Raw genomic sequence first — 22,123 nt, forward strand, 5'->3', positions numbered from 1 at the left:
TTCAGCAGCAGCTTCACACCATCTACAGTAGGCTTATCATTTTAGAACTATTGTCATTTTGATTGAACTTGTACATGTACATAGAGTAAAAAAAATGGTGACAAAGATGTTACAGGACTTCATGTGTTTGGGACTGTGTTCTGAATTAATCAGGATCGAACACGAACACACTTTGGCCACGGCCTCAGGTTAAGCCTGATTGTGGCAACCTTTAGGGTCCTATAGGATGCAACTTTATCTGTCCTCTGGCAGATCCCTCTGTAAACATTACTTGTGCCTGGCTCACACCAATTACCATTCAAATTACTATTTAGCTTGGATTCATAGGATTCAGGTTGATCAATGCCCTGATTTAAAAATTCTTCTTTTTCAAAATGCTTTCAGAGCCTGGCCTGTTCCAGTCGGATGACTTCCTTCAACTCTACTTTCATCTGGGGTCTGTGCAGTGCTCCAGATATATGAGCTGTAAGCCAACAGGTAAGAGTGTATAGATAATGTGGCTGAGATATCATCACCACACTGCAACCGCATTCCCATATGTTGCAGATTATCAATGTATTTGAACAAGGGAACCCTTCTCTTAATTTAAATTGATATTAAGATTAATTTAAATCATTTGACTCTGTTGAGGAGATGGCAGTTTTGCAGCTGGGCTGGAACAAGATGGATAGAGGGGTAGATATCTCTGGAGATCAAATCCTGAGTTATTGCAAGGTTGACAAGCCCAGTGGTACATCCAGTGCATCAAATCATATGGAATGCGTCAAATTGGGTGAAATCAGGATCTGTTGATGGTGACCTCAGGAGAAAGCTTATAACAGTTATCCATCCAGCATTTCTAGCTAAAGGATGGTCATGAATGTGTCATCCTTTCCTTTTGCATATATGCTGAACTTACCAACATTGAGGAGTTGTGTAGGAAAATAACTGCAGATGCTGGTACAAATCGAAGGTATCACAAAATGCTGGAGTAACTCAGCAGGTCAGGCAGCATCTAGGACAGAGGGAATGGGTGACGTTTTGGGTTAAGACCCTTCTTCAGACATTGGGGAAGTGGTAATATCAATGGAGTCATCCTCATCTGTTGGTTGTTTAAATGCCCGTTGTCGCGCAGGACAGCGTGATTGATCTTTTGGAGCTTTCCTGTGAGATTAGTTGTGAGATTGCATAAGTTTCTCTTTGTTTCCACTGTTTAGCAACTGTAATTTGGCCTCACCAGCTTCATCTCCATATTCTGCTAGATTCCTCAGGAGTTCCTGGGTTGTAGGTAAGAGTGGAGATAATGCAGGGCAGTGAGATTATGGATTGTGTGAACTAAGATTCAAGCAATAAGATCTGTTCTGAATGAAGGCCACTGAGTAAGATGGAGGATATCACAAGAAGTGTCCTGACCCAAAACATCATCTGTCCATTTCCATCCACAGATGCTGCCTGACCCACTGCTCCTCAGCATTAGCTTTTCCACTCCAGATTTCGGCATCTGCAGTTTATTGTCTCTGGAGGATGTGCTCAGCATGAAAATGGAATTTCATCCCTGAAGGACTTTGTGGTATTACGCCTATCAAATTGTCAGCTGTAACAGGTAGATTGGTGAGGATGAGTTCAAGAAGGTTTATCCCACATGTTCCAGGTGGATTGCAGCAGTTCAAGATGGTGGCCTACCATCACCTTCCCCAGGGCAACCATGATGGACAATAAATGCTGTCCACATCCAGAAAATTAACAACAAAAAGTTTTTTTCCCCAAGTATCTAAAGGGCCTGTCCCACTTAGGCGATTTTTTAGGCGACTGCCGGCGACTGTCAAAGTCATAGCAGATCGGCAAAATTTTATTTTACCTGATGACAATGACCACGACAATGCCGAGTCAGGTCGAGATGACACCGTCTTCGGAAACATTGCAAAATTCCCACGCTGTCAATGCTTCTCCGGCGTCCTAATTTTTGATACAATCATATCATATCATATCATATATATACAGCCGGAAACAGGCCTTTTCGGCCCTCCAAGTCTGTGCCGCCCAGCGATCCCCGCACATTAACACTATCCTACACCCACTAGGGACAATTTTTACATTTACCCAGCCAATTAACCTACATACCTGTACGTCTTTGGAGTGACAAGTCGGTAATTGCTTGAGAGTTTTGAAATATAACATCTTGCCTGGGTACTTGAAAACTAAGCTTCATGGTAACAAGACATAAACTGGATTGACTTCCAGTTTACTAATAGCATTATTAAGAAATTTAATTTTAAAAGTGGTTAAATTGATTTTTGTGCGGAGTGTGGGCATTCTTTGAAAATGTATGGGAGATGCATACCTGGTTTCTGGGTTGCATATCTGGGTTGGGAGCCTACTTTAAAAGTAATCGCTGATGGCCATAAACATCGCAAAACTTCCCACGCTTACCTGACCGTCAAACTGTCGCCTCCAATCTACCTGTCAAATGTCCTGACAGTAAATAAATTGGTTAAACACAAGTATTTTATGGTATCTTCAAATGACTTTACATAATTTAATGTTATGTGTTTCTAAATGCATCTAAGAGAAACTAGCAAACCTGGGGACAGCATGCAACAGCGCCCGCAATAAGCAACAATACCTGGCGACAAGCCAGCTGTCACCGAGAAATTTCATACCGGTTGATTTCTCAGCGACACGCCGAGATCCACTAAGATTCTTTGAAGACTCCTCACGATCATGCCTGCGACACCCTGGCGAACTGTCGGCGACAGCCTAGTCGCCGGCAGTCACCTTAAAATCGCCTAAGTGGGTCAAGCCCTTTACGTTAGCCCTTCATGCTCTTTGTCGCTGTATTTTAGCTCTATGGTCACATTCTATACCGTGTCATTTTGACATTTTTAAATATTTTGTCACCTATTGCCTCCTTCTCATACGTCATTCCCCATACTTTTACATTTTCCAATAACATCCTTATATTGCTTATCTTGCCCTGTCAATCTATGTGTTGACTCATTTTGACCTATTGCAGTAAATATTGCCCTTTCTTATAAGCACACAATGAATGGTCTCATTTCCCACCTAGAGTAATGTTGTAGCCCCATCCTCATCTGTGGCACTTGAATATTATTTCATAACCACATCACGACATATATGGTCCCTCGTTACTTGTGACATTGTATGTTTACATAATTCATCTGACGCGCTACTTTTTTGACAAAATTCTGTTGAATGTGCCTATCTCCCATTATAAAAACACATGAACTGGCAGGGAATGGAGGGATATAGACCACATGCAGGGAGATGTTCAGTTTAAATTGCCACCATGGTCAGACATTATTGTCTAAAAGACTGTTCCCGTACTGTGTTGTTGTATCTTCTCTATCCACCTGTACTCACTGTGGGCACCAGTTACCTGACATCTACTTGCTTAGAACTGGAAAGCTGGGTTGAACTTGCCCAGAATGTTCAACCCAGTGAGGACCCAGGAGATTGAATGATGTAATCAAGTCCGGGGGAACTCAGATTCCTTGAAACTCTTGGAAAGATCTTCACTATAAGGCAAAGCCAGACCCTCAGCTTTGTCATCTGTAGAAATCGTTAACTTCCTATAATATTTCTGAATACTTCCAATGTTCCAAAGCAGATGAAGAATGAAATAAGTGATTAACACTTTTAAATTATATTAATTTAAAGTGAAATCATAAAATAAAAAAAACATTATTAAAAATGTATAATCATTCCTGCAATCACACAAGTTCATAAAATATATTTATTTATTTTTATGGCACATGCAAAATCTGCATCAAAATGAATGTGAATGCTTTTCCAAGTTTAGTCTGACAGGATCCTGGAGCAGATTCCCTGGTAGAAAAGCTAGGGCAGTTCATGCTTCACTGCGGGATCCCATGCATAGTTCATCAGTGGAACAAACTGACTGATTGGCGAGCTGCAACCTACCAGCAGGTTCAGGACTTTCATTTTTTGGATGAAACTTCAAACCAGCTCTCTCGGGTAAATTTAAAGGTTTCATTGCACAGTTTCAAAGAACAGCAGGGGTGCACAATCTGCCAACAAGATTTGGATTAAGGGAATGGTTTATTAGCTCATTGTCACAATGGTGTTTATGAGAACTAACTGTGCATAAACTGGCTGCTCTACTCCTGATGTTATGTCAGTGACACAACAAAGATCACATTTCCAAAAGTACTTAATTGATTATATTCAAAATGAGCCATAGATATGAGAATAACTATATAAATTCCTTTGTCACTCATTCTTTCTGTAACTGTTATGCTATCACCCAGTTCACTGCATTTCTTTCATTCTCATCTCTTACATTATGTATGGTCAGTAATATTCTCATCTGTTGTACAAATGTTATTTCCTTTTACCTGCCATAGTGTGTAACGTTCATCCCCTCCTTTCACAGACTGGTCATTCACATTCTCACACCACGGTATTATTTTCTTCTCCTCACGGACACACTTTGTGTGTTGGCTCCTCTTACCTGCTGAACTATTCACTGTTTCATTCTCACCTGCCACACAATCAAATTGTCTGGCTTTCACCAGCATTCATTCTGCTCTGTCTCATTCTCACCTGCAATGCAGTAAATTGTTTGATCCTCACTTCCAAACAGAATTGACAGATTGTAAAATTAAGTCATTTTGAGATAATTTTATATTTTATTTGATCAAACCTAATAATGTTTTAATTACTTGCCATTTTAAAAAGTTTTTATTTGATTTTGGCAGAGATGTTTAAAAGGTGTTACCAATCTGATAGTTGGCACTTTGCGAGAGCTACAACTGGGGTTTCCCCAGTCTGCCAGATGTGGTAAAGCCTCTATCCCCTGACCTGGTACAAACAAGTGCAGAGAGACTGCCACCTCTTCCAGCACAATTCATCCCAAGGCCATTTGGTAAACATTTTATTGCCTCATTCTCAACTGTCAGGAATATTTCCTCATTCTCACATGCTATGCAGTGTTTTTGCCTTGTCTCAGTGTTTTGTTGCATTCGCCCCGATACTATTGACCCATTCTAACCTGTCACATGGAATACTGTCCTGACCCCAACACATCTGCTGTCCATTCCCTCCACAGATATTGCCTGACTCACTGAGTTCCTCCAACACTTTACGTTTTGCTCAAGATTCCAGCATATGCAGTTCCTTGTGCCTCTACTGTATACTCACAGTTGTTGTTTTGTTGTTACATGCTCACCTAACAGACTCATTCTGCCTGTTACACCATATATTGTAGTTAGTACATTAATGTTACTGGGTACCATTTATCCCTGCTATCCATTATGCTTCTAAGAGTTGGACTACCTGACGCAGGCATCTCGAACTACTAGGAAAAAAAATCACCAAAGTTATGTCCATAAGATCCTCCACCTTCACTGAAATGGACAAGAATACCACCATCAGCATCTTCTCCCAGACGTGCAATCCTGGCACCGTGGTCCCAGATATTTAGCTGGATACGTTAGGACTGGCACATCATTCACACGCCTGAAACCAGACCCTCTTAAACTCACGCTCCGTTCTGAGCTCTGTTACTGGAGATTACCCACAGAAGATGATTCAAGGGTGAGCTACTTGAATCTCCTACTTAAGACCTTTCAAAGTGAAAGGGGAGGATTTGTGATGGGACGGGGATATTGGGGGCACCCAGAAGCCCTGAGCAAGCGGGGAAGGAGCGCAGCACCTGACAAATAACCTGACAGTGTGCCTGTGTGTGGAAGAGTCTGCGGCTTCTTCATTGCCTCGTCAGACCTCAGGAAACCAAAGGGGAAGTGAGTCCACCCCGAGCAACCGCCTCATTATCACTCGACACACTCCTCACTGCATACGGCCACACAAGAGACTGCACATACTGACTGCTATCTTGAGTAAGGCAGCATCGCAGGACGAAAATAGGACGTTTCTGATCCGTGCTCATTGTTTATCTTCGGTGTAAAGCAGCATTTGCATTTCCTTCCTACACATTGTGTCTATTCTCACTGCACGCTGCCCAGTTCTCGCTGATTGCGGTCAACATTCTCACCCACCGCGCTGACCAGTTCACACCTGTCACTAGACAGGATCTCTTGACCCGCCAGTGCCCCCGTGTCCACACCCCTCGCCCTGGGTGCTCACCTGTGCACGGTCCGTGCCTAACGGCCAGACTGACGCCCACTCCCAAGTGCAGGATCGCACAGATCATCAGGTAGGTCGACATCAGGACCTCTCAGTCACATCCATAAACAGGAGCCCTCCTATTCAGGCAGCACTCGGCTGTTCAGGCAGCACCCCCTCGCCACCTTCATCACAGGCGAGGGCTGCTCGGACATCCCCACTGCCCGGGGACGCCTCTCTGGTTGACCCAGCGACCATCTCTGTCCCCAGGCTGGGAGAAGGGGCGATGAGAGGGGGCTTCACCTGGAGACTGGCGCGGCGCGGCGCGGCTCGGCTCGGCTCGGCTCGGGAGAGTGAGCGAGACTTGTGCTGGGCTGCTGTCAGCTGCTCCTTCAGATGGGAGTCCCGGCGGGCGGAGTGAGACGCGGGGCGCCCCGTCCTTCCTGCAGTGACATCAGCGATGTTCAATGATCCTCGGGCTGAAGCAGCTCTTTGCCGGGGCGTTGTGCGGGAGCGGTCCCCCGGAGCAAGAGAGCTTCACCTCTGGACTGTGGCCAGCGCCCAGTCACCGAGCGGCAGAGGAATCGCCGTGTCACCGTGTTCACAAACTCCTCCTGCCCCGCATCTACACGCTCAGTGCCCACCACGGGCCACCAGGAGCCACTTGGGTTCAAAATGTAACACCGGCGAAAAGCTCAAGAGGATTAAATAACAAAACAACGTCGCGTCTTTCCCTTCACCCAGTTCCCGGTGAAAGGGCTGGCCAGCCCAATAATGCATGTGATAATGCAGTCCAATAATGCATGTGATAATGCAGTCCAATAATGCATGTGATAATGCAATAATGCAGAATGGGCTATGCAGTGAGACTCACTCATTAACCAACAGCGATTATTTCCACTTCCACTACTGATCGCTGTATTACAAAAAAAATCATCTTGTTCCTACGAATTATGGTTATGCTGGTTATGGACCCACCCGCCGGTGGAACAGTTTTTTACTTTATAAAACTCGGCATATTGTTGAATGTACTCATTCACTGTGGTCAGAGTCTGAGAGAGTCAAGCAGCACGGAAACGGGACCTTGGGCTCAACTTGTTCATGCTCCATCCACGATAGTCTATTTTGCTCGCGTTTAGCCCTTTCAGCCCTTTTTGGTTCCCTAACCTTGATTTTTTTAAAATCCTCTGTGAATTCACCTTCTCTTTTCCATCTAGAACACCCCAGGAAAATCACCCCTCAGTCTTCTGCACTCCAAGAAATAAAGTCCTACCCTGTCCAATCTCTCCCTGTTGTTCAGGCCCCCCAATTCTGATAACACCCTCTTAAATCTGCATCTTTTCCAGCTTAATGGCATCTTTCCTATGGCAGGGTGACTACAACTGAACACAATATTCCAAATATGGCCCCACCAACGCCTTGTACAACTGTAACATAACATCTCAACTACAGTATATTTCAAAGGTTTCAAAGGTCTTTTACTGTCACATGTACCAATTAAGGTACAGTGATATACGAATTACCATACAGCCATACAAAAAAAGCAACAAGACACACAACTATATAAAAGTTAACATAAACATTCACCACAGCAGATTCCCCACATTCCTCACTGTGATGGAAGGCAATAAAGTCTAATCTTCCCTCATTTTTCTCATAGTCGGGGCAGTCAAACCATCTGTCGGGGTGATCAAAGCTCCCGCAGCCGGTGGTCGAAGCCCCCGCGTCGGGGCGATCGAAGCTCCCGCGTCGGGGTGGTCGAAGATTCCGCGTCGGGGTGGTCGAAGATTCCGCGTCGGGGCGGTTGAAGATTCCGCGTCGGGGCGGTCGAAGATTCCGCGTCGGGGCAGTCGAAGCTCTTGCGGCTTGGAGTTCCTGAAGTCGGTCTCTGACCTGAAACTGCAAGCTCCACAATGTTAAAGTCCGCAGGCTCCCGCGGTAGAACTCAGAGGTCGATCCCTGGCAAAGGGATCGGGGGCTCTGCAATGTTAAAGTCCCATAGGCTCCCGCGGTGGAGCTCTCAAAGTCGGTTTCCAGCAAAGGCCACCAACTCCTCGATGTTAGGGTCGAGTGTGGACGGAGATACGATAAGGAAAAAATCGCATCTCTGTCAAGGTAAGAGATTAGAAAAAGTTTCCCCCAACCCTCTCCCCCACCCCCCACCCCCACGTAAAACAAGCTAAAGAACATTAAAAACATACATTTAACACATACTAAAAAAACAACGAAGAAGAAAGGGACAGACAGACTGTTGGCGAGGCAGCCATTCCCGACTGATGAAGACCAACATATCAAAGCTTTCTTCACCACCCTATCTACTTGTGAAGCCACTTTCAAGGAACTCCCATTCACTGCCCTGGTTCAACTTCCCAAAATGCAGCACCTCACTTTTATATGAATTAAATCCCATCAGCCATTTCCTGGCCGACTTTGCCCAGCTAAAATTCTTGAAAGCCATTTTCACTCTCTGTGATACCACCTATTTTAATGTCACCTGCAAATTTTCTAATCATGCCTTGTACATTCTTGTCCAAATCGACAATACGGATGACAAACAGCAATGGGCTCAGTAACAATCCCTGAGGCACATCATTAGTCACAGGCCTCCTTTCACCACCACCCTCTGTTTCCTACTAGAGAGCCAATTCTGTATCAAGATCTCCATGGATCCCATGCAATCCAACTTTACAGAGCAGCCTCCAAAGGGGATCCTATCAAAGGCCTTGCTGAAGTCCATTGTCTATGGACGTGACCTTATCTTCTTTCTTGGTTACCTCTTTAAAAAAAAAAGAATTTGTGAGGCACGATCTCCCACACACAAAAACCATAATCAATACCTGTCTTTCAGATGCATGTATATCTTATCCTTCAGAAACCCCTCCAGCAAATTTTCTATCACGGATGTTAGGCTTGCTGGTCTATAGTTCCTAGAATTTTCTATGCAGGCCTTCTTAAATGGAGGCCACCCTCCAGTCTTCTGGCATTTCACCCGTGTCTCATGATGATTCATATATTTCAGCCAGAACTCCTGCAATTTCTTCTCTAGCGCCCCACAGTAAGTGATTGTGCCCGGGATATTTATCTACCTTTATATATTTTAGCACGTCCAGCACCTCTACGATTGTAATACAGGCTGTCCTTAAGACATCTCCATTAACTGTCCCGTTCACTAGTTTTCATGTCTTTCTCCATAATAAAAACAGAGGAGAAATATTCATTGACGACCTTGCCCATCTCCTGCAGCTCCACACATAGATTGCCACATTGATTTCTGAGGGTCCCCAGTCTCTCTTTAGCAACCCTTTTAACATTATAATTAGTCATAGAGTCATAAAGCATGGAAACAGCCCTTCAGCCCAACTTGCTCACACTGATCAAGATGCCCATCTACACTAGTTCCACCTGCCTGCATTTGGCACATATCCTTCTGAATCTTTCCTATCCTTGTACCTGTCCAAATGTTTTTTAAATGTTGAGACAGTAACTGCCTCAACTACCTTCTCTGGCAGCTCGTTCCATATACCAACCATCCTTTGTGTGAAAAAGGTGCCCCTCAGGTTTCTATTAAATCTTTCCCCTCTCACCTTAAACCTATGTCCATGTGAGAGTTAGATAGAGGTTTCAAGAGAGAGTTAGAAAGAGCTCTTAAAGATAGCGGAGTCAAGGGATATGCGGAGAAGGCAGGAACAGGGTACTGATTGTGGATGATCAGCCATGATCACAGTGAATGGCAGTGCTGGCTCGAAGGACCGAATGGCCTACCCCTACACCTATTGTCTATTGTCCTCTGGTTCTTGATTCTCCTACTCAGGGTAAAACACTCTGAGCACTTACCCTATCTATTCCCCTCATGATTTTATACACCTCTATTAGATCACCTTTCATCCTTCTGTGCTCCAAGGGATAAAGTCCTTCCTTCTCAACTTCTTCCTATAGCTCAGGACCTTGAGTCCTGGCAACATACTTATAAATCTTCTCTGCACCCTTTCCAGCTTAGCAACATATTTCCGATAGCAGGGTGGCCAAAACTGAACACAATACTCCAAATATGGCCTCACCAATATCTTGTACAACTTCCATACTCAGTCCTCAGACTGATGAAGACCAATGTGCCAAAAGCCTTGTTGACTACTCTATCTACCTGTGATGCCTCTTTCAAGTAACTATGTACCTGCAGTCCTAGACCCTTCTACAATACTTTCCAGAGCCCTGTCATTCACTTATAGTCTCTTTGGATTCTCCTTTGTCTTAACTGCTAGAGCTATCTCGTGCCCCTTTTTTAGCCTCCTGATTTCCTTTTTAATCTCCTCTACTCTTCCAGGGATACACTTGATCCCTGTTCCCTTTAACTGATCCACAACTACTTTTTTTTCTCTGAGGAGCCTCAATTTCTCTTATCATCCAAGGTTCCTTGCTCCTGCCTTGCGCTTCGCTTTAACAAGAACATACCTACCTTGAACTCTCACTATCACACTTTTAAAAACATCTCAATTTCCAAGTGTCCTTTTTCCTGCAAACAACCTACTAGAATCGCCTTTTGCAATCTCCTGTCTAATGCCATCAATTGAGGCCTTGCCTCATTTTAGAACTTTGACGTGGACAAGCTCTATCCTTACATAACTATTTAAAAACTAATAGAACTGTAGTTGCTGGCACCCACTGATATTTCAACCTCTTATCTTGCCCAATGCCCTACGATTAGACAATAGACAATAGACAATAGACAATAGACAATAGGTGCAGGAGTAGGCCATTCAGCCCTTCGAGCCAGCACCACCATTCAATGCGATCATGGCTGATCACTCTCAATCAGTACCCCGTTCCTGCCTTCTCCCCATACCCCCTCACTCCGCTATCCTTAAGAGCTCTATCCAGCTCTCTCTTGAAAGCATCCAGCGAACTGGCCTCCACTGCCTTCTGAGGCAGAGAATTCCACACCTTCACCACTCTCTGACTGAAAAAGTTCTTCCTCATCTCCGTTCTAAATGGCCTACCCCTTATTCTTAAACTGTGGCCCCTTGTTCTGGACTCCCCCAACATTGGGAACATGTTTCCTGCCTCTAATGTGTCCAATCCCCTAATTATCTTATATGTTTCAATAAGATCCCCCCTCATCCTTCTAAATTCCAGTGTATACAAGCCCAATCGCTCCAGCCTTTCAACATACGACAGTCCCGCCATTCCGGGAATTAACCTAGTGAACCTACGCTGCACGCCCTCCATAGCAAGAATATCCTTCCTCAAATTTGGAGACCAAAACTGCACACAGTACTCCAGGTGCGGTCTCACCAGGGCCCGGTACAACTGTAGAAGGACCTCTTTGCTCCTATACTCAACTCCTCTTGTTATGAAGGCCAACATTCCATTGGCTTTCTTCACTGCCTGCTGTACCTGCATGCTTCCTTTCATTGACTGATGCACTAGGACACCCAGATCTCGTTGAACTCCCCCTCCTCCTAAGATTTGCCCTCTCCCTTGTCGGGCCATCGACCTATTGCCTGAGGAAACATTCCTCTGGTGAAGTGAGGAGATTGTGGGGTTCAATTGAATGTTATGCCATCCCTGTGTAAAAAAAATCTTTCATTTTATTTTGTAAATTATATGCTTTCCCTGTCCCTTGGTTATCAACACAACTGCAACTGCAAATTCTTTGATCCCTATTAAACCATTAAATTATAGCAGTTTTTAAGATATCAAGAATTGTGGGGGGTTAAGGAGATTGTTTCTAAAGTAATAAACACAATTCTTCAAGGGAGGGATTTTAGTGGAGTATAAATATATCAACAAGAAACAGTCACCAGTAGTTTTCGGGCATTCGGTACTTACCAGCCAGTACATTAAGGCACTTGGAGATCTGTAGTTAGCGGGTACACTGTTGTTTATTTGAGTGTTAGCAGTTGCTAGTAGCTATAACAGATGAGAGGATCATTGTACATCATACCAATTTCACGTCACACCCAATGCGTGTACTGCCACTCTACTCCACCCTCATTACACTCATCCACATCCTGCCCATTGTACACCACACTCATCCCACATGACACTCATTCTACACTCCACCCAATTGTACAACACATCTATTCTACATCCCACCCATTCCACATCACAATCATATTTCACCCTGTTCTATACCCGCTCTTTCCTCACCTGTCCATTCCACCTTCTACCCTTTCTGTGCTTGACTTATTCTGGACTGAGAACCACTCTAGTTAGTACTGTGATTCAGGAACAAATTTGAACACTAATTTGTACTCATTGCATGTATTTAGCATAAATAATGGACTTGGCTCTGAGTCAAAAGTCCTGTCACAAGGTTCTGCATAGTACATGAAGTTGTTTTTGAAGGGTGATCACTAGTGATATGGGAAACAAAGCACCAGGTTGGGGCAAAGTGGGACATAAAATATCTCATTACATTTTTCACTGTGCCTTGATCAGTATTTATCCCTTAAACTATATCTTCAAAATATTATTTATGTACTGCTATTTGCAGGTGCTTGGTCTATTCACATTGTTCTTGTTTTACACATTATTGAGGGAGTGGGATTGCTGCATGAACCAGTACAGACTTAATGGGCCAAATGGCCTCTTTCTGTCATCAGGAAATAAGGCATAAATAAAAAATGAGTCCCCGATTGGAATAACATGGTAAATGTCGAACATTCTGGAGCACTAATTCCTTACACTTTACCCACTTCAAAAACTTGTGGAAGCCAAGAAGCAAAAGCTGTGATTTAGGAAATAGAGGAAATTAGGTTGAGAACCCTATCAACAGTGGTAGAGGGAAATTCACAATTAAAAAACATCTTAAAGACTTGTCTGTGCAATGGCTTATCATTGTGCAGTGAACAGTTTGAGAAACCAGGAGAATGGATTGGAGTTCTTACAAGAAGCAGGACGGGAGGAGGTGTGGTCAAAATACCTGTGGGAGTAACGGCCTTACAATGGATATTGGTAGGTAACTGCTCCAGTGGCTATAAAATACTTTGGACTGTCCTGCATACGTTGCAGGCACACTATAAAGGTTTCCTGGATTCTTTGTTGGGATGTGTTTATGGTGGCTGTCATTCCCATTACAGGAGTCAGAGTCATAGAGTCACCGGCACGGTGGTGCAGTGGTAAAGTTGCTGCCTTACAGCGAATGCAGCGCCGGAGACTCAGGTTCGATCCTGACTATGGGCGCCGTCTGTACGGAGTTTGTATGTTCTCCCCTGGGTTTTCTCCGAGATCTTCGGTTTCCTCCCACACTCCAAAGACGTACAGGTATGTAGGTTAATTGGCTGGGCAAATGTAAAAATTGTCCCTAGTGGGTGTAGGATAGGCCCTTCGGCCTACACATGTTAGTGTGTGGGGATCGCTGGGCGGCGCGGACCCGGTGGGCCGAAGGGCCTGTTTCTGCACTGTATCTCTAAAATAAAATTAAAAAACAACACAAATCAGGCGCTTCAGCCCATGGAGTCCACCATAAAGCTCCCATTTACACAAATCCTATTTTATTATGTATGAGTTGGTAGATTAATCGATCAACCACTCTAATGCTCCTGATGATGATAGAATCTGGGATTAGGAATAATAGGTTGCAGGGAAAATTTTTGGGGAAATGGGATTGCTTGGTGACCCAGTGAGGCCTTCTTAGGTCAAATATCCTCCTCTGTGTCATCGGAAATATGATATATGAAAACTATAAGTCTCAGATTGAAGTAACGTGTTAAATGTTGAACAAATTGAGCACCAACTTTTCACATCCTTCCCAGTCCCAATCATAGGAAACAAAACTCGAAAGTAGGAATTGACCCACTAATCTTTTGGCCTTGATGAACAATCTACGCCTTTAAAAGAATGCCCTTAGCAAAAACACATCAGAGTAAAACCATAGACTTAACATCTGGGATGTAGAATACCAACTCTCTAATATTCTTACCAACTCAGGGATGGACTTTGACAAATTACATTATAAGACAGGCATGACCAACCAAATATATGTAAATCAGGGGGCCCATGGACAAGAACAATGGAATTATTTTTTTGCACAGGAAAGAACAAAGTTAACCTACTTAGGACAGATGGTTCCCATTGAATTGAATGGCAAGGACAGATTGCATGCAGGGAGATACTTGTGTTGGTTTAGATCTTCAGCATAGAACAAAGGGATTTTTGTACTGACCTTCCAAAGTCATCACAGAATAACACCCTAACTTTCCAAAATTACATGATTAAAAACAGGAGTCTCAATAAATGTTCCAAGCAGGCTGTAAGGTTGTATTGATAACATAATTTTTTTACTTTAAGGTCTCCATTTCTTAATTGGAGGGAAATTCTAAACAACTTCTTTATCCATCTGTTTCCAATTTTGTGACAAATATATAACAGAAGAGAACTTTTGCGATGCAGAATAAAAGGCCTCAAAGCCTGGAAATGCGTTTGTGTCTTTTGGTAATGTATTGATAAATCCAAAATTAGATTTATTGACCACTCGCAATTGTAAAAAGTCATCTTTATCAATTGGGTAAATCCCAGAACTCAGCAAAGGAGGGCTAAAAGATTGAAAGGGAAATTTAATTAGTGTGGTAAAAGATACAAACATAGACTGTAAAATCTTCTATAGATACGCAAACAGGAAATGATCAGTAAATTTTTGGATAGAGACAGGAGAAATTATTTCAGAGAATAAGAAACTCGCACCGAAATTATACAAATATTTGTGCCAGTTTTCGTAGAACAAGAAATTGTGTTGAATTACAGATCTGTGGTGAATAAGGAGTTTAAAAAGTTTATTATTATTAAGAAAGTAGTAATGGTGATATCATTGGAACAGAAAATGAATAAATTGCTAGAATATCCTAAAGTGTATTGTTGGGTTTTAAAAGAGGTGGCTATGGAGATAATGGATGCACACTGATTATCGTCTTCTAAAATTCAGTAGATTCTAGAAATGAATCCCAAGGATTGGGAGGTAGCAAAAGTAATCTCACTATTTAAGGAAGAAGAAAGAAAACTACAGTCAGATTAACATCAGTTATGGGGGAGCATACCTGCTACGATTAGTAAGGAAATTAAACTGGATATTTGTCAATATGATTGGCCAGACACAATATGGGTTTTTGAAAAGGAGACCATGTTTCAAGAGTCAAGAATCTAGAGTATTTAATTGTCATAAACCCTCAATGGAATAATGAAATTCTTATTTGCTGCAGCTTCACTCACCCATTAAAGCAAAACCGATAACATACAAAAATCAATAATACAACATATTAATAATCAATAATGCTGGGTAATCAGACCAAAATAGGGCAAAGCTGAAACCATAGTGCAACCAAACTAAAGTCCAGAGTAATCATAGTTGCTGAGATAGTGGTTAGTGTTGCCGTTTTCATGGTTGGTGTGAAGAAGCTGTTCTTAAACCTGGAGTTCGTCTGGCAATTATCTTGAAATATTTTGAGGTTATATCTAGGATAGAAAAAGGTAAATAAGTCGATGTGGTGTATTTGGACTTCCTAGTGGTCTTGAGTCAAAATTAGAAATCATTAAACAAAATTAAGGCACATTGTATCATGAGTGACATATTGGTCTGCATTGGGAGCAGTAAACAGAGAGCAGAAATAATCAGGATATTTGGTGGTTGGGAATATCGTGGCGTTGCAGGTATCGGTGCAGGGACTCAACCTTTTACAATCTGTGTCAATGATTTGCAAATAGATTGATGAGGGTTGAGGGTTCAAGTACAATCCATCCATGCTTAATGATGACACAAAGCTAGGTGGCAGTGTAGGCTGTGAGGAAGTTGCAGGGTAGCTTCAAGGGGATATGAACAGGTTTAATGGATGGGCAAGGGTGTCCTTGTGGAAAAAGGTGAGGTCATTCATTTCTGTAGAAAAAAATAGAAAGGTAGAATATTTTTTAAATGGTGTGAAGGATTAAAATGTGTGGGGGTTCAGAGGGATCTCGGTGCCCGGAATGTGAAACATTGAGAAAACATTCATATACAGTCAGCAAGAGGATTTGAGTACATGAGTAGAGATGCCTTGCTTCAATTATATATGACGAGACTACAGCTGGAAGACTATGTGTAGGTCAGTGCACCATGCCCGAGGAAGGATATTCTTGTGATGGAAGGAGTGCAGCAAAGTTTCACAGGATGGACTCCTGAGATGGTGAAACTGTATGAGGAGTGAAACATACAAAATTCTCACAGGGTTTGACAGAAGTGTACATGGGGCTGATGTTTTACCTGTGCCCAAAATCACGGTCTTAGTCTCGTAATAAGGGGACTGCATTCAGGAGAGAAATGAGAAGAATTGTCTTCATCTAGAGAGTAGTGATTTTTTGAAATTCTCTACACAAAAGGGCAGTACTGGCTCAGTCATTGAGTGTGCTCAGAAAAGACCACTACATTTTTAGATATTAAGGGTACCAGGAGAGATGGCGCAGGGAAGTGGCACAGAGGCCACACATCAACCTTGATCCTATTGAATGATGGAGAAGCAGCCCACTTTGGCTTTGATTTCTTATGGTTCCAATTTACAACCTGTCTAACTCTCACACAGTAATTAACAAATTAGCTTCCACCAAGATTGACGTGGTCCTTTGAATCTATTGTTTTCCCACTCCTCCTATAAATCCTGACCTTATTCATAGTATATTTTATCGTTGTTTAGAAATAGGCCATTTGGTCCATCAGGTCTATGCTGATACTCAGAGTAATTATATCAGTCCCATTTCCCCCACATTTTACTGCAATCTCTTCACCTGTACGCTCTCAAATGCACATAATTCTCCATACCTCATTCTCCTGCCACCCACCTATACCCAAGGAATGATTAGTAAATTCCCACATAACCCAGAAAATGAGTGATATTGTTGATAGTAAGGATGATTGTCATAGGATACAATTAATTAGATAGTCAAGAGTGCTTAGTTGTCATATTACCAAAAATAGAACAATTAAATTATTTATCTTACACTTTTAGTCTTTTCATCTCTGGCCTTTGTCTAACAATCAGCCAACAACTCCCCCCCCCCCTCCCCCCGTATCCACCTGTCACTCACCAGACTTTGTCCTGCCCCCCCCCCCCCCCCCCCCCCCCCCCATCTCTTCCAACTTTCTACCTCCCCCCTCTCCCCTCACTCCACTACAATCAGGTTAAAGAAGGATCCCGGCCTGAAATGTTGCCTATCCATTCACTCCAGTGGTGCTGCTTGAACAACTGAGCACTTTATGTATTTTTTGGTAAACCAGCATCTGCAGTTCTTTGTGTCTGCAATGAAATTCTTAAATACAAAATGGGAGATGTTGTATTTTGGGGGAATAATAAGGCTAACAGACAGACAGGGATTATGAGGAACAGAGGGACTTTGGTGTACGTCTAAAGATCCCTGAAGGTGATAGCACAGGTCGATAAGGTGGTGAAATGAGCATATGGGATGCTTGTCTTCAATAGCCATGGCATAGAATATAAGAACAGGAAGATTACGGTACAACTTCATTAACCATTGGTTAAGCCACAGCTGGAATACTGTGTATAGGTTTGGTTGCCACACTATAGGAAGGATGTGATGAGGATGGGAGATCCAGCAGGATATTGCCTGTGGCTTCCAACCATGTGGAGAGATTGGTTAGTCTGGGTTCGGTTACAATTTGAGTGAAGATGTCTGAGGGGAGACCTAAGTATGAGAGGCATAGAAGTGTATATAGTGGGAAACCTATCTGCTTAGCACAGTCTTTATAATCAGAGGGCACCAGTTTCAATAAGGGACAGGAGATTTAGAGGGCATTTTTTCATTCAGAGAATGGTTGAAATGTGCCAGAGGGGTAGGTACCTTCGGTATATTTGAGGTATTTAGATAGTCACTTGAAACGTCATGGCATAGGAAGCACTGGGCTCAGTAGTGTCGACAGGGATTAGTATAGACAGGCACTTGATGACTGACATGGGCGCAGTGAGCCCTTGGACTGCTTCCATATGTGTGACTCGATAACTCTATAACCACTGCCCCAGGTCACCGCACCAAAGCCGTTGATTCTTCACTATTGTGGCTTAGAAAGCTGCTTCAATTTATCTCAATTTACTGCAGTACAATGGCTCAGAATAAATGGTCACCGCTACCTCTGCAGGGGAAAAACAGGAAACAATATACCTGCGCTCAACCTGTAAGACCATTAATTTAATACAGGGCACTGAATCCGGCAATTAACAACATCACAGTGCTCTCCCTGGTGGCCATGATACAGGGAAGTATTCCTGCACTGTTTATCGAGAGGAGTGGAAAACACAATTTCTCCCTTGTGCTCAGTAATGAAGGTAAATTCTTCTACTCAGCACTTCACAGTTTGATTGCCTGATTTAAAATCACAAAATGGAAAGCAAAATCAACTCTGTAAAACGTAGGTTCACTGCTCAAGCATAAAATCCAACCCCTCTTAGCTTGTATCTCGGGGGAGAGCCAAATATCAAACTGCCATGAAATAAATAAATTAGCTAAGTTTAGTTTTCGTTGCCCTGAAAATTTATTTTGTGAAAATTTTAAAGGTTTGGTTGTGTCTGCAGTTATATTCAGTACATTATATGATTGTGTGTCTCTTTTTGGTGGAGTGACGCAGAGGGCTTTGAGTAATCATATGGCCCTTTTTAAAAAAATAGTGTGAAATGCTTGCCCAAGAATAACATGGCTGAGAGTACCCTGGGTCATCTGTCATTATCCTAGTGCTGGCTGCAGAATCTTGCTGCCCACAGATTGGTTCCTGCATTTCTCTTAATATTACTAAATGTATTGTGATGGGCTTCAAGACATCCTGAGATCGTGACAGATGCTACAACATAAAGTCATCCGTTTATCATCAGTGAATTGATGTTGAAAGGTGGAGGAACATTTCCTTTCTGACCTTGACATACTTTCCATTTATGAATGCAAAATCTTCCTTGAAGAATGCCGCCTAAAGTTTTCTTTTAGATTAAAGGCATTGGCTGAACAGCTAATCTGGGTAATCTAAGAGATCTGCAGTGTTGATCCGTGTGTGTGGTCAGTACAATAGCACATCTGTACTGCATTCAGCAGGAATGAAAAACTTCAGTAAAAATGCTCAGGAAATTGGGTGATGGGGAGGGGTTGGAGAAAACAAGTCTGTGAGTGGAAGTTAACATCAAACAGGACTTCACAGCAGCATAAAGCCAGCCCCATTCCACATAAAGAGCTTTTCTGGAGGCGTGATGTGTCCGCGGAATTTCTGCATGAGTCAGATGTGGACCTTTACAAAACTTCAGTAAACACCTGACACCTGACTGACATCAGACAGTGCACGAATCTAGGCACAGGTAGCGCCTTACCCAGTGGGTGAGATCCTTGATCTCTAACCAAGGAAGCCATAAACTCCTTTTGGGAAAATGCCCTGAGGCAAAGATAGAGCCAATCAAAATATTAAGTGTATCCAGAGGTAAGAATCATATATATATGAATGGGAATATTTAAGATGCAATGTGCACAAACAGCCAAACGTGATCAGTGTGACCAGTGGCCACATAAAAGAAAAAATAATTTATGCAGTACCTGTCATAGTTCATGAAGGATTATACTGACAATAATTTATTTTGAAATATTGCTGCTGAAATATGAGAAACACATCAGCAGGTTTGTGGGCTGCAAGATCAGAGCACCGCTGAGATAATCTGTTTCTCTGATAATGATAGAAGGATACATTTGGTCTCAGGGGAGAGCTCCACGGTTTTGCTTTTCAGTAGCACTGTTGCATTTTTCAGCTGGTTGGAGAGATGGAACTGTTGCCAAAGTGGAAGGGGAATAGTAATTAAATTAAATGGGTAATTAGGACCAAGAGCTGTTTTCTTTCTGGGGTTTAAGATTTAAGTAAAGCACAGTTGAATGACAAAGCAGTGTATAGGATGAATCTGGCTGATACCGTAGTGCAGATAGAAGAGCTGCTGCCTCATAGCTCTAGTGATGCCATAACTACTTGGTCCATCATACAAACCAGCTTCACCCTAATCGACACCATCTTCACTTCACGCTGCCTTGGGAAAGGCAACATAATCAAGGACCATTTTTATCCTGGTCGTCCCCTCTCCCATCGGGCAAAAGATACAAAGCAGATACCACCAGATTCAGGAACAGATGCATTGCCACTGTTATAAGATTACTGAACTATCCTGAAGCTAATGTATTCCCGTTCTCCCAACCTACCTCATTGTGGCCCTTGCACTTAAAAAATATCTGCTTTTTCTCTGTAACTGTAATGCTATAATGCTATAACGCTATGTTCTGTACTCTGTTTATTTTTCTCTTTGCACTACCTACTGTACTCGTATATGGCTTGATTGTGCTTATGTATGGTATGATTTGCTTCGATAACACCCCAACAAAACTTTTCACTACATCTCACTTCAAGTCGCTCCACAGACATGCAGGTTAGTATACAAAATAGCAGCTACAAATTGCCCCTAGTGAGCAGATAGGCGAGTCCATGGGGTGTCGATGAAAATGAGGGGAAGATAATATAGGTGAGGGTTGGAGTAGTGTAAAAATTGATGGTTGGTCGTCAGTGCGGACCTGGCGAGCTGAGTCCTGTATTCATTGTGTTTCTCTCCATGACTCTATGGATCCATGACATGTGGACAGAGCCAAATCATAGCAGAGAAATAAACAATACGAGAAAAAGGTGGATTGAGAACAAAAAAAGGACAAAGGCAAAGTAAGCTCTTTTATGCTTTGATTGTGAAATTAGACTCCATGCCATTGATGGATTTGAGAGGCAGGTGTAAACTGTTTCTAATTTCTTGTAAGAATCACAAGTGTGCATTTTTAGTGCAGCTTGCATCCTCAGAACTAATTACTTTGGCTGGTAACACATGCCACACTGGAGCTTCAATGCTGATTCGAAATCAGCACTGCCAAACTGGACTATGATGACCAGGGCCACAAGGGCAACTTGTCAAGCATATAGCTCGGTTTCAAGCTTCAATTAACAAATGTTCTCTGCTTTAGTGCCTTTGAGTTCAGAAGTTTTTTTTCACATTAATGAACTCCACACTTGCACACCATGGACCGAAGGACCTGTTTCTGTGCTCTACTGTTCTTTGGTCTATATACTCTGTCAAAATACGCTCAACACATTTCACCCAGGATTTTTCATTTACAAAAGTTTGCTTAAGGAAACATTTTCCAGAAATGTAAATCATGGAATGGCTATATAGAGAACCCAGTGTTAAGCAGGTGGAAGAGCAATGCTTACACCCCCAATTAATTTAACAATGTTTCCTCCTTTTATTTTTTTCCCTGCTCTGCATTTCACAACTCCTACATGCTTCCGCCAATTATTTTATCAATGACCAGATAACCTTGCTTGCAGATTGTCCCCATGGTCACCCTGATTTCACCCTGACAGAGACATCCCATCTCCACCACCCTTCCAGCAAATTGACAAGCTTCTTTTGTTTCCTTCCCAGTTCTGACGAAGGGACTTTGACCTGAAATGTTAATTCTGTTTCTCTTCCCACAGATGTAGCCTGACCTGCTGAGTATTTCTGAGGTACAGTACAGTAACCGTGCTTTTCGGTCCTGCAGTGGGATTCTGTCGGCTTAGAATGATTCTCACCACCATTTACTGCCACAAGGCACCATCCCATTATAGGGCACCGGCTGACTGTAATTATCCTTGAATCGAGCCCCGCAGTTTAGCCACAAATGAGCTACGGCACAGTTAGACCTGGTTGATTCCAGCTGTCTTCACTAATAAGACTTGCAAGCAAGAATTTTGTTGCAGCCTATACTTGTTCAAATGGCATGGATTAATCTCAATTCATGCTTTCTTCAATCCTTTTCCAATTGTACACAATTCAGATTCAATGAATTTTAAAAAAAAAGTTTGGAATTGGGCCACACGGTGGTGCAGCTGGGCGAGTCGCTGCTCCAGAGTTCCAGTTACCCTAGTTCGAGCCTGACCTCGGATTCAGTCTATGTGAAGTTTGCATGCCCAGTGGGTTTCCCACGGGTGCTCCGGTTTTCTCCCACATCCTGAAAATGTGCTGTTAAT

At 42.8% G+C, this 22,123-nt stretch overlaps 1 protein-coding gene across 1 annotated transcript in view; it reads right to left on the reverse strand.

The window, feature by feature from the left end:
- LOC144596245 (thrombospondin-type laminin G domain and EAR repeat-containing protein-like) overlaps positions 1 to 6,187 on the reverse strand; it is a 45,277-nt gene extending 39,090 nt beyond the window's left edge. The window contains exon 1 of the mRNA XM_078404456.1: positions 6,106 to 6,187. Within this exon, the coding sequence (XP_078260582.1) occupies positions 6,106 to 6,187 (82 nt within the window). The remainder of the gene's footprint in view (positions 1 to 6,105) is intronic.
- Positions 6,188 to 22,123: the final 15,936 nt, after the last annotated feature.

Source organism: Rhinoraja longicauda, chromosome 8 (assembly GCF_053455715.1).
Source record: "Rhinoraja longicauda isolate Sanriku21f chromosome 8, sRhiLon1.1, whole genome shotgun sequence".
NCBI lineage: Eukaryota > Metazoa > Chordata > Chondrichthyes > Rajiformes > Arhynchobatidae > Rhinoraja > Rhinoraja longicauda.